General features: G+C 43.2%; 1 protein-coding gene across 1 annotated transcript; it reads right to left on the reverse strand.

Annotated features, from left to right (window-relative positions):
- Positions 1-201: 201 nt before the first annotated feature.
- Positions 202-14,030, reverse strand: LOC132894512 (zinc finger protein 358-like). Its single transcript, XM_060934424.1, has 3 exons — positions 13,380-14,030; positions 5,171-5,530; positions 202-810 (listed from the first exon to the last, which is right to left on the reverse strand). Exons 1-3 carry the CDS (start codon positions 13,909-13,911, stop codon positions 227-229), a joined length of 1,476 nt encoding a protein of 491 aa, XP_060790407.1. The 5' UTR covers positions 13,912-14,030; the 3' UTR covers positions 202-226.
- Between the last annotated feature and the right edge of the window lie 249 nt (positions 14,031-14,279).

Here is a 14,279-nt window from a genome sequence, read left to right on the forward strand (position 1 = left end):
TTATAATACTTCAGCATCTTTCAGCAAATCTTTAGTGCAAGAGCAGCTACTTAAAAGTGAAATTTTGAACAAGCATATTTAAAAAAAAAAAAATTCCTGTTAATATATTATCGAGGTAAAAGTTGAAAATTATCAGGATGCTGATATGAGGTCAGACTAGCCAGCCCTAAAAAATAAAATAATTTTCACACAACTATACAATAACTCCAAAACCAATCCATTTTATTCAAACACAATTCAAAACCATGTGTCTATCTGTAGTGTGGGATTTCTGGTGGAAACGTAGGCCTCCACAGTTCCGGAAACGTTTCCCACACTGCCCGCACACATACGGTTTTTCACCTGTGTGGATACGGAAGTGGCGTGTGAGTGCCCCTGAGTGCCGGAACCGTACCCCACACACAGAACAAGAGTACGGCCGTTCTCCGGTGTGTATGCGCAAATGCGTCTTTAAGTTTTCCATGCGGTTGAAGTCCCGGCCACATTCGTTGCAGTGATATGGGCTACAGCCTGGAGGAAACAGCTGCTGTTTGATGGGTCTCCCTGGACTTCCTGCTTTAGCTGGGTTAGCTGCTCTCACTCTGTGCCGGTGACTATGATGTCTGCGTAAATCACTTGCCCGACTAAAGGAATGCCCACAGATTTTACACTGGTGAATCCTGGTGGGGACGTTTGTCCTCATCTCGACATAGTCATTTTGAGGAGCAGGATGGACAAGATGAGTTCTGGCTACTGATTGGTAGAGAGCATCAAAGGAGGCTGAAAAGCTGGGATTACCACCAACAGGTGCAGAGATCATGACTGGAGCATCTAAAAATGAGAACACAATTTTCACATATCACATATATCATATGCAATCATATTATAGCTTCAATATCATTTTTATACTGAAAACACGAAACAGGGCAACAAAATTCACACGGTCGAGTGCATTGAAAGAATGCACAGTTGTGGTCAGAAGTTTATGTACACTCATCATGGACACGAATGTTGTAGCAATCTTAGGCTTTCAATGACTTTTGAACGGTTCCTTTTCTGGGGCAGAATGTACAACATACATCTTTAATAGAAAAAAAATTGAACAATTGGTGCACAAATTTTTAAATTTACTTTGGGTTTTCTGAAAATCAACTCTGGATCAAAATTATACATACATGCATTTAGATTATTAAATTCAGTAGTGCTGAAAGTGGCAAAATGCCTTAACTTGCCAAGGCCTCTGAACTTCCTGTTAGCGATCATGATCGACTACAGCTGGTAGCTTCTCTGTGCAAGCATTTAAAAAAAATAGTGTATTTGAGAGCACTCACTGGATTGACCAAGGCACAGAACAGTGGGAAAGTCCAAGGAGCTCAGTGCAGATCTGAGGAAGAGGATCCTCACACAATTCAGGAATGTCTCTTGTAGCCAGTTCTAAAACAACTGCAGATTCCAAGATCAGATCAAACAGTTGGACATAAGTACTAGTTACTGGGATATGCAGTCACTTTGCCAAGGTCTGGAAGACGACCCAAACTTTCCCTCACAACTGAGAGGAAATTGGTTTGAATGATCAGGAACAACCCAAGAACCATCAAGGCACAGGCCTGCCATGAACTGGAAACTGCTGGAATGCTGTGTATGGTCAAGAGAGTTTTAGATGGACCGAGAGGCTGCCATCCAAGAAAGAAGCCCCTGCTCCAAAATCAACACCTTCAAGCTTGATTAAAGTTTGCAGTTAACCACATGGACAAACAAAAAGCCTTCTGGAGGAAAGTTTGGCCACAATGCCCAGAGGTATATCTGGAGGAGTAAAGGTGAGGCCTTCAACCCCAAGAACACTGCACCAACCATGGATGGTGGTGGTAGCAGCATACTCTGGGGCTGTTTTGTGGCCAGTGGAACTGATGCATTGCATAAAGTGGATGGAATAATGAAGACGCAGGATGACCTCAGAACTCTTCAGCATAGCCTCAAACCATGAAAAATTGACACAATTGGGTGTTTCAACAGGACAATGGCCCAAATACCCATCAAAGCTGGTTGTGGAATGGATAAAGCAGGTTAACATTAAGCTTTTGGAATGGCCTTCCCAAAGTCCTGACCTCAATCCGATTGAAAATATGTAGACCATGCTTAAAAGTTAGGCCTGTACCAGGAAATGCGCAAATTTAAATTTAATTGAACTTTGTCAACAATCATGTAGTGGTTAGCACTCCACTGTCACCTCACAGCAAGAAGGGTCTGGGTTCAAGCCCAGCAGCCAAAGGGGGCCTTTCTGTGTGGAGTTTGCATGTTCTCCCCGTGTCTGTTTGGGTTTCCTCTGGGTGCTCCAGTTTCCCCCACAGTTCAAAGATATGTGGTTAGGTTAGTGTGTGTATATGACTGTATGAGGACCCTGTTGAAAAGATGTTCATGGTGGCAATTTATGAGATTGTGAACTGCGCACAATTGGGCTGTCCTAAATAAAAATATATTCCATCATTATTTCTACAAGAATGGTGCAATATTCAACTAGACTTGGGTGAAGCCATGGCCGAATGGTTAGAGAAGCAGCTTTGGGACCAAAAGGTCACCAGTTTGATTCCCTGGACCGGCAGGAATAGCTGAAGTGCCCTTGAGCAAGGCACCTAATCCCCAACTGCTCTGGGTATGTTGCACGTCACTCTGGATAAGAGCGTCTGTTAAATGCCTGTAATGTAAATAATTCTCGGAGAAGCTTGTTGATGGCTACCAAAAGTGTCTGGTCAAGGTGAAATTTGCTAAGGGACATTTAGCCAAATATTAGGTGTGCTGTCATGTATTTTTTTTTTTTTGACACTGATCTCAGACAAGCTAAAATATAATTAAAATGTGCATCAAATTCTTGTTTTCCTCTATTAAAGATGTATGTTGTACAATAAATTCTTCCCCAGAAAAAGACCAGTTCAAAGAAAGCCTTATATTGCCATGACGGTCATGTCCATGATGAGTGTATGTAAACCTCTGACTACAACTTTAGGTCATACTGCAGAATTTGCTCAGAGATTGCCACCCAAACCTTGGGGGTCAGGGGCCTTAGCCTCGGCAAGTTAAAAGGCATTTTGGAACTCTCAGCACCACTGAATTAATCATCCAAGTGAGCATATGTGTATTTTTGACCCCGAGTTGATTTCAGAAAAGGGTCAGTCCATGAAATGATGTTACTTTTCATTGGTCCGGGTTTACATAATCATTTCATCTTTAATTTCCATGATTTAAAGAAATATTTAGCAGATTATCCATAAATATTGTTTGAAGAAATAAAATAAATAAAAAAATGAAGTTTTCTTTTGAAATAAAGAAATGTGAAACATTTTCTTCCCCTGTGACTGGACACGGATGACACGTTTTTTGTGACATGGAATATTTGCTGACTGAGCTTAAATAAACCTTCATTACTTTCTGAGAATTTCAATAAAATTAGTTTCATGGTACATGCAATTTAGTTTTACACTCACATAATAAAGTTAAGAAGGTTCTATAAACTATTTAGCTTCTAATTCATCCACTAAAAATAGGTTGTGAACGTAACATTGTGGTGTCCTACCGTGTTACGTTAGAAACCAGGCTTATAAAAAATGATGAAACAAGTTGAAATCATGATTGATGTTTTTAATATAAAGAATATACTATAAAACGATGTAGGTAGAAAGAAATTTAAACAAAACGGCAATAAAAGAAATTATCGATGTTTTTTTCTCACATCCTAACTTAGCGTCCACTCACTTCCTGGTTCGTTCACAACCTGCGAGACCCATTTACTCAATCTAGGTCAGCTGAACTGACGCGAGATAACTTCTCGCGGGATCTCACACACCACAACACGTGCTCTCGTCGCTATCAATGGCATCAAAATGGCGGCCAGCAAGAGCAAGTAGGTGATATTATCAGCGTGTCCAGCAAAGTTACGCTTAAAACCATGTTGCGTTCGACGGACAGTTGGTGATATTATGTGATAAGGAAGTCTACTATGTTATTGTGACTTGTATAACACGACGATATCATCTTACAGCTAAACATTTGTCACAACGCCGACAATCTGATCGCCTGTTTTGACGGGAAGATTTTGACTTGTTTATGTTTTCAGACACTATTCGCTGTCGTGTCTTTGTTACGTTTATCAGCCGTTTTGGTGCATGATCTGTTGTTACTGTTCAAATCTTAGAGATTTTATGAAGTTTGTGAAATACTGGTATTTCATATTTTCAGTGTTTATGATGTTGAACTAATATTTCTAATGAATTCTTATTCAGTGTTAATGTTTACAGTAAGCAAATAAAAGCAAAAAATTGATTTTATCAATATTTTTCCTTTATTTTTAAAAGCTTGTTCGTGTCCTTGTTACATTAGCAACCGGGTAAATACTTATGGATTTTATCATACATTGTAGAGCAGGAGTTATCTTAACAACTATGTTATATTTTCTTATATGGTCAATGCTTCATGGAAATAAAAGTTTTCAGTTGTAAATTGTTTTAAGTGACTCCCTCTATGTCACATTTTGGTAACCCCATTTCATGGACTGACCCAAAACCCAAAATAAATTAAAAATCTTGTGCACCAATTTTTTTTCTGTTAAATATGTATGTTGCACAATCATTCTTCCCCAGAAAAAGCCTAAATATTGGCAGGACATTCATGTCTATAATGAGCACATGTAAACTTCTGACTGCAACTATACATGCATTATCCCAGGGACGCATTTACGGATCTTGCGGGTTTTGCAAAAATCCACACATCCAGACCACAGTATCATGGTAATCTCATGATGTCACAGGTGTGAATGCACGCAGTATATTAATAGCAGGGATCTCTCGCCATCAAGTATAACTGATGAAGCTGTTGATACAAGTGGCAATAAGGGCGGAGTTGTGAAGTTGTTTTGAAAATATGTTTTCGCTAATGAAAAATCCCTTTAATTAATATGAAAGTAGATTATACAAAAGTACTCATCATTGCAACTTTGATGAAATGATCGAAAACCTAATATGTTCAATACTATGATAACTATTCACTTAATGTGCCAAATGTTCTAGAGCTGCTCTTGACCTCTCATGTGGTGATATTTTACAATAACAGCTTTAACACATAGCACGCCAAGCCAAAGTCATGCAAGATGACCAGGAATATCCTAATTCAGGAAGACCAAAGCTCGATAACAACTTCTTACCAAGACTACGGCTGGGGCCAGCATTTCCGTCATCGTTCTGATCACTTTGTGGCACCTCGAGGTCAGGCCTCCAGTCCTCCAACAGTTTAGACTGAACCAGGGAAAGTTTGTCTGGCTCATACTCTTCATCATGCTCAGAGTTAAAGCTACAGCTTGGCCTGACGTCATCATCGTCTTCATGCGGATTATTCTCATCATCCCCCTCATCTTCTCCAGAAGCATCACCCAGTTGTGGTTCTAGGTTCTCCTCTTTCTTGCAGACTGGCTGCTCAACAGATGGTGGATTCTGGTCCCCATGTACATCTTGGCTGTGTTGTGCCATCTGTTGGTTCTCTGGATTAAGAGGTTCATGTGGTGGACCTGGAAAGGCAACATTATTAAGGCTAGATTATTATTTACCTCATAAAAGCAATACAAAAAACAGTTGATATACTGTACATCAAAACATGACATATGGGGGTAGATCCCCAGGTCAGACCATCATTAAATGATCATACATCCAAAAATCAATTATTAAAAAGCAAACATGAGGTTTTTTTCCACAGCAGACTGAAAACTAGTCAAAGCATGCTTCTACATGCCCACCAGTGGCGTGACCCAGTGTTGTAGTCAAGTCACTAAACCTTGAGTCCGTGTCCAGTCTCGAGTCCCCAGTGTTCAAGTCTGAATCAAGTCCAAGTCATTTAAAAAAAAAATTAATAAATTTCAAGTCGAGTCCAAGACTCCAACCGCACCATTTGATGGTGGCTATTTCAGCACCATTAACATTAGTTTGTTCCTGAACATGACGTATGAACAGGTGAATGTGGTTCTCTTTGTCAGGGAGTGTGAAGTATTCTGTCAGAGATGGTTGGGAGACGGATGTGAGTGTAGAAGGTGTGTTTATTAATACAAGTGAAGACAGTAAACAATCCAGAACGGCTGGAAAAATCATAACAGTGAAACGGGCAATAGGTCGAGCGAGACGCAAACAGGCTATCGGAGACTCGGCAGAATCAAAGACAAGAAACAGGAAATCATGGATCAGGAAACCAAAACAAGGAAATAAGGCTCGGTAATGTGTCAGAAACACAACTCAATACTTCGCAAAGTAAGTGCTCTCTCACGGTTTTTATATCGGCTCACTGATTGCACCTTAAATCCTGTGCAGGTGCGAGTCGTTTACAGCGCACACACGCGAGAGTCCACTTGGTACACGCGCTGTCCAGAGCACGCCCGAGGGTCTATCTAATGCACGTGCCAAGGCACGCAGGTGTGACACTTTTACACAAAATTAGTACAAAATTAATGTAGATATAAATATCTTATGCCAAATTATTATGGCATGTTACAAAAAGTAAAGAAAAAATCCGAGTCCTCGTCTCCAATTTTTCGAGCCCTAATGCCGTTAACGCATGAGTCCGAGCCCAAGTCAAGAGTCCTTAAAATTAGGGCACGAGTCGGACTTGAGTACTACAAGCCTGGTGACATGGCGTTCACAGAAGGTGAAGCGTGATAAGGGCATGGTAGGGAGTGCCCTCACATCATTGACTACGTTTACATGCACATCCAAATCGAGCTGCTGTCGGTAATCGAGCTGAAGGTCCCAGCAGGGGTGCCAGAGAAATCCAATCCTACATGCACACAACTGAAATCGGGCTATTGTGTGAGGTGCATTGTGCACCCGAGCCACAGGTGGCGCAACACGCCCCATCGTGTTGGTACACTTCCGGTTGTCGTCATGAAGAGCTATTCAAGAGTGTAAACAAAGTTATCAGTTCCGTGTTCTCCATTGCGCGTTTTTCTCCCGTCCATGAGTTTTAATATATTCAACTCCTTAAGCTGAAGGAGCATGAAGTCTGTCTCCTCATTGCTCCAGAAGTGCACGTTTCTGCTTGCCTGTAGCAGTGGGGGCGTGGTCAAGCGCCGGTCTGTGACAGGAGGGCGGAGCCAGGGAAGGTGAGTGGCAGAATCACTTCGCCTGACGGTAATTAACCTGTGTTTGTGTGTCTTCCCAGTAACCGCGCCCTATTTAAGGAGGCAGAGGGAGAGCAGAGGGGAGAGCTCTTCACGGGACTAGAACACAGCGCGCGCGTGTTTTTCTCTCAAGAATAAAAGTCGGCTGTTAAACTGAAAAGTCTGACAATAAAAAGCCTATTAGTACCAGAAGCTTTGTCCTGCCGTCCTCTGTGCTCCACCCACACTTCAGAGAGCTCTACATCGCCATTTTCTCTTCTTCGTTTGTTCCTCCTGACCTCTTCTGCTGCGCGCTACTACTGTTGTCATGCCGACCGAGGCTGTTGTGTTTCCCGCTTGTGGTCTCGTCACTCGTCACTTCCGGAAGTAGCTCGACAACTAGCTCGATAGGGTACACATGCACAAAGTAGCTCGGCAGAAATCGCATAAACTAGGTCGTGTAGCTCGATTCCGACAAATCAAGTTCGGTTCAATTTCAGCCGAATTAAGGTGTATACATGGCATTTTGAACTTCGATTTCAGTCGAGCAACGGCAGAAATTCGATTCTCTCTATGTGCATGTAAACGTAGTGATTGTGTATAGGGTTGTATTTGCAGAATATTTCAAACGAAATGGCTGCATAGGGTGGTGTAGTGGTTAGCACTATTGCCTCACAGCAAAAAGGTCCTGGGTTCAAGCCCAGCAGCCGGCAAGGGCCTTTCTGTGTGGAGTTTGACAAATAAGTACATACATTAAAAATAATTGCCTTGTTTTATTAATGTGAAAACCAACACAGGTTCTCCAATTCAGTGCAGAATAGCTATGGCGCAGCACACACTGACCTTCTGACCTTACTTTCACGTCCTGTTAGCCAGAGTGCAATTTTTTTGTAAATTAGCAATAGCAAAGCATTAGCGATATCATATTGGATCACGGCGGCGTAGTGGTTAGCACTGTCGCCTCACAGCAAGAAGGTTCTGGGTGCGAGCCCAGCGGCCGGCGAGGGCCTTTCTGTGTAGAGTTTGCATGTTCTCCCCGTGTCTGTGTGTGGTTTCCTCCATAGCCCAAAGACATGCAAGTTAGGCTAATTGGTGGTTCTAAATTGACCGTGAATGTGAATGGTTGTTTGTCTCTGTGTCAGCCCTGTGACGGCCTGGCGACTTGTCCAGGGTGTACCCCGCCTCTCACCCATAGTCAGCTGGGATAGGCTCCAGCTTGCCTGCGACCCTGCAGAACAGGATAAGCAGCTACAGATAATGGATGGATCGATGGATAGATAATGACATTGTATTCAAGTTAGTACTGGCCAATAGTTCATAATACTATGAATGATTTAAACAAACACACCAAGGTATGGTTCATTAACTCTGCATTAAATGAACATGTGATTTGAGGTGAGAATTGTAGTGGGGTCATTCCATGTCAAATCTCCGAATGCTCCCACTCGACCATCTCAGATTTGCCTGAAAAAATTCCAGGAGGTTTACACACTTCCCAATAGGAAAAGTCCCAAATTTTAGCTCCCAACTCCTTATAGTTTTGTCATAAAAATATTTTTAAGTGTATATACACTGGACATCAAAGCATCTGAAAGTTTCATGAAAGAGTTCAAATAATTTACAAGAGCTGTCCCAAAGTTACCAGCTTTATAATAAATTTAATAAATGTCATAAATAATAAATCATAATCAATTCTACTGGACTGTCAAAGACTTTTTATCATGGATAAATACTAACTGAAGCATACAGGTTGCTTTTTCTTCTAAATTATGGTACAACAGAAATGTTGCAATGAAAACAAGTTTCAGTTTTCACCCATATTAGAGCTCCAATATTTCAGTATGTAAATGTGTGCATGTACACTACCGTTCAAAAGTTTGGGGTCACTTTGAAATGTCCTTATTTTTGAAAGAAAAGCACTGTTCTTTTCAATGCAGATCACTTTAAACTAATCAGAAATCCACTCTATACATTGCTAATGTGGTAAATGACTATTCTAGCTGCAAATGTGTGGTTTTTGGTGCAATATCTCCATAGGTGTATAGAGGCCCATTTCCAGCAACTCTCACTCCAGTGTTCTAATGGTACAATGTGTTTGCTCATTGCCTCAGAAGGCTAATGGATGATTAGAAAACCCTTGTACAATCATGTTAGCACAGCTGAAAACAGTTGAGCTCTTCAGAGAAGCTATAAAACTGACCTTCCTTTGAGCAGATTGAGGTGGGGTTTACATTAGACCGTATCAGCGGATCACCAGATTAACGTTTTTAAAAACGATTAGCGTGCACACAGCAATGCCAATACACGATTCGCGTGCACACAGCAACGCCAATAGACGGATACGCTAATCACATGACTAATTCGGCACGCAAGTTGAAATGTGTCAGTACGGCTCATCGCTTCCTCCTCAGCGGCTGCGCTCCAAATCACTCCGCCCTGAACAGTGAGTGCCCTCTGGAGGGTGCGCACTCCGGCCCTGCGCAGCTCACAGAGCGCGCGAGTGAAGCGCACGAGCAGTGATTCGGGACTGAGCTGCTGTGTGTGTGTGTGTGTGTGTGTGTGTGTGTGTGTGTGTGTGTGTGTGTGAGAGAGAGAGCGAGAGAGAGAGAGAGAGAGTGAGATTCCAGTGCATATCGGGCAGCATGCGCAAGTCACTTACCACTTGCAAGTGGAAGGATGGCAAGCCTAAAGACAATCATAACTACACAATGGGCAGTATTTGCATCAGTATTTGCAGTATTTTCGTACTTTTATACTCTTTAATGAAAGGTGATACAAGGCGGAAATCCGCGCCGTTTTTCAGCAGTCGCGTCACATGACCAACGCCAGCGAATCAGGAAGGTGGATGTCACAGTGACGTTGTCCAATGACGACGCCAGCTAGAGCTCAGCACAGCATATCCGCGTATTCTCAATGTTTACACAGCACCGGAGCTGACACGATCTGGATTGAATATGTGGACCCTGGCGGATTCCCGTTTCCCGGCGTTTCCAGGCGTTTTAATGTAAACAGACAGTGCATCCGCGAAGAAAACGAGACAGATACAGTCTAATGTAAACTTGGCCTGAGTTTCTGGAGCATCACATTTGTGGGGTCGATTAAATGCTCCAAATGGCCAGAAAAAGGTCTTGACTATATTTTCTATTCATTTTACAACTTATGGTGGGAAATAAAAGTGTGACTTTTCATGGAAAACACAAAATTGTCTGGGTGACCCCAAACTTTTGAACGGTAGTGTAGGTTATCCTTCAGGTATAGTTTACCATCAACCAAATGAAACATCTTGTTGAGTTTAAGCCGTGTCTCATAAATTCAGGGCATTTTGTTAGCATTTGAAAATGCTTTCATAGGCCATGAATGCTGTGCGTGTATGCGAACACCACATTTTCAAAAAATCATTTTGCAAAAATAAGGCAGAACACCATCACAAATTTTGGATATGTTAAAAACAGGCATCTAATCTTTCTAAAACAGGCAATTTTATGTTGGTGGATGCGGTCATTTTTTTTGCTATAACATGCCAAAAACGTCACCAAATTAATTTTTTCCATTTTTAAACTTTAATATCTTCCAAACCGCTCATCACAGAAGGGCAGTTTTAGAACACACAGTATACATGGGAAGGAGTATGTGCAATATCAAGCCTCTGTCTTTGAAATTGCACTTTCCACAGTCCTTCAAATATGCTGCCACAGAGCGTAGTGTAGAATTTCCGAGCAAATTCAAGCCCCCAGGATTCTATGATAAACCAAAATCACACATGTAAAAGTCCATATTCTACAAGTACTGGTGCCAGATTTTGACCCCTGAAAACGTGAAGGACCCGGCTTAAATACTTTTCTAGATACAGCAATCTCAAAGTGGCTCCTCAAAAAACTCTGCTCAAAACGGGTCCGAGGTTAGTTGCAAAAATATTTATGACAAAACTACAAGGAGTTGGGAGCTAAAATTTGGGACTTTTCCTATTGGGAAGTGTGAGAACCTCCTGGAATTTTTTCAGCCAGATCTGAGATGGTCGAGTGGGAGCATTCGGAGATTTGACATGGAATGATCCAGTGGTAGTGGTGGGCGAATCGATCTAAAAATATCGATACCAATGTTGGTATTGATCGATATTTGCGTGATGAGATCGATATGTACATTTCAGTTTCTCTTCTCTACGTTCAGTACACAACTCCCGTTACATCAAAGTGATTGTTTGCACATGCACATCGCTTCTCTCACTCACTCCGCTCATGCTCACTCTGACTCCCAAACCCCACTATACTGTGAGTGTTGCTGGCTCCATTTGAAGAAGTAAAAAGAGAGATCTCAACTGAAAAACATGTTTCAGTTTCAAAAGTGATTCCCCTGGTTACACAACTTCTGAGATCAACTGCATCTCATGAGTGCCCTGGTAGTGAGCTAGCTGCTGAGCCGTCAGCACAATGCCAGCTCTGTTTCAGAGGTATTGAAACCTTTTATGGTCTTGCTGTCAGCACCTACCTGGACACAAGATTTAAAAACTTTGGGGTTCCGTGACATGGAAAATGTTGAAGCTGTGAAAAAACGACTCATCACTGAAATGCAATTAGTGAACCAGACCTCAGCCCCTTCAGTGTCAGCTCCTGAACCAAGCACAAGCTCTGCCACCAGCTCTGTCTCAGCTCCTGCAACTACCTCAAGCTCCCCTGCAGGGGCTTCTCCATCCTCACCTGCAGCAAAAGGTGGGATATGGACAGGAGTTTGACTCTCAAATCCCTACATTCCAGCAGCATCGCACAACTGCCACGGATGCCATTATTGAAATGCGCCGGTACTCAGAAGAGAAGCCAATTCTACAGGGTGGAGACCCACTTCTTTGGTGGAAAACGAATGAGCCAACATTCCACTCTCTGAGCAAGCTTGTCAAGAAACACCTGGGAATAATTGCAACATCTGTACCTGCAGAAAGGATTTTCTCTAAGGCAGGACAGTTAGTAAGTCAGAGAAGAAGTGCAATAAAGGAGAAAAATGTAAACATGTTATTGTTTCTGAACAAAAACCTATAAATCTGTAGTTCTCAACACGGGGACAGGGCCCAAAAGGGGACTACAGGGGATAATTCCTTGGACACAGGAGGGCTTTGAGGGCAAAAAGCCAAAGATCGTAAATGAGAGCCAACAGTAGTTTTTGTTTAGTTATTTGCACTATTGCCTTTATTTTTCACAAACAATTATGTGTAATGAAAGGGATTTTTTTGTTACATTGTTATTTATGAACAAAAACTGAACAAAATTCATCTCATTATCTCTAGCCGCTTTATCCTGTTCTACAGGGTCACAGGCAGGCTGGAGCCTATCCCAGCTGACTACGGGCGAAAGGCGGGGTACACCCTGGACAAGTCACCAGGTCATCACAGGGCTGACACATAGACAACCATTCACACTCACATTCACACCTACGGTCAATTTAGAGTCACCAGTTAACCTAACCTGCATGTCTTTGGACTGTGGGGGAAACCGGAGCACCCGGAGGAAACCCACGTGGACACGGGGAGAACATGCAAACTCCACACAGAAAGGCCCTCGCCGGCCACAGGGCTCGAACCCGGACCTTCTTGCTGTGAGGCGACAGCGCTAACCACTACACCACTGTGCCGCCCCATGATAACTAATTAAAGGGAAAAAAATAATAATAAAATCACAAGATCATTCATCTCATCATCTCTAGCCGCTTTATCCTGTTCTACAGGGTCGCAGGCAAGCTGGAGCCTATCCCAGCTGACTACGGGCGAAAGGCGGGGTACACCCTGGACAAGTCGCCAGGTCATCACAGGGCTGACACATAGACACAGACAACCATTCACACTCACATTCACACCTACGGTCAATTTAGAGTCACCAGTTAACCTAACCTGCATGTCTTTGGACTGTGGGGGAAACCAGAGCACCCGGAGGAAACCCAACGCGGACACGGGGAGAACATGCAAACTCCACACAGAAAGGCCCTCGCCGGCCACGGGGCTCGAACCCGAACCTTCTTGCTGTGAGGCGACAGCGCTAACCACTACATCACCATGCCGCCCCATTCAATGATAATGAAAATCCAAATTTTCATTCAAATTTGCTTCATAAATTATGACTCATTGCTCTCTCCAACACGAAAGTCCTTTTCTAAAGTACAAAAAGTATCGGCATTGATATCGGCAATTCCGGCCCAGTATTTAATTTTGCAGGTCTTGTCCAAGGGTTGTTGCGACCATCCTGTGGTACCACGTGACCACGCCCTTGGTGCCTATTGGCTGATTGATTACCTGACTTCTGATCACAGCACTGCACTGGCAAGGATGCTGAGCCCAGGTCACGTGACCGAACGCTTCCATCTTCACGGATTTCACAGAAAGACTCGTCCGGTTTCTCAGAGCTGCTGTCATATCGGCACTTTTTCTCACTTTCCTGAGCTGCTGGGCTGTCTGCTTTCCCCGTGCACCGGCTCTCACACTTGGTCTGGCTTTCGTGTCGCTGAGAGAACTCGATTTGCGGCTCCTCATCCTCCTCATCCTCCCCAGCCGGGCTCCTGCTCTTCCTGCTCTTCCTCCCGGTGTCCAGCCCGTGCTCGGCGGACTGCAGGCGCGTCTTGAGGAACGTGTTCTCCCTCAGCGTCTCCTGCATCTGTTCGCGCACATCACCCAGCACCTGGCTCACTAACTTACTGACCTCCACCACCGCGATCTCCACCGCCACCTCGAAGGCTCGGTGGATGGTAGCAGCAAGCTCGTCCTGGAAAGAAAGCGACACCTCGCCGCTAACAGCCAGCACCGAAGAGGAGCGACACGTCTGCATCATCCAGCCTTCTCCAGCTCCACTCACACAGGAGTGTGTCCGATACACCGCGTCTCAAAGCTCACACCGTCGTCTGAGTCCCACTAACACCTTGTTCCGGGATAAAAAGCCCTGAACTGCTCGTGTGTAAATAGTGTGAAGGCAGTCAGAGCCGGAAGTAGAACTACACATACGAAAGATACGTTTCAAAATAAAAGTCCCGCATGTGCTGAAATAAAACAGGCCAATAATTTCTTTGGACTCTTTTTTTTTGTTGAGAAAATTCAAGTTTATTTATTTGTATAGCGCTTTTAACAATAAGCATTGTCGCAAAGCAGCTTCACAGAATTTGAACGACTTAAAACATGAGCTAATTCTATCCCTAATCTATC

This window comes from Neoarius graeffei, chromosome 1 (assembly GCF_027579695.1).
Source record: "Neoarius graeffei isolate fNeoGra1 chromosome 1, fNeoGra1.pri, whole genome shotgun sequence".
Taxonomy (NCBI): Eukaryota; Metazoa; Chordata; class Actinopteri; order Siluriformes; family Ariidae; genus Neoarius; species Neoarius graeffei.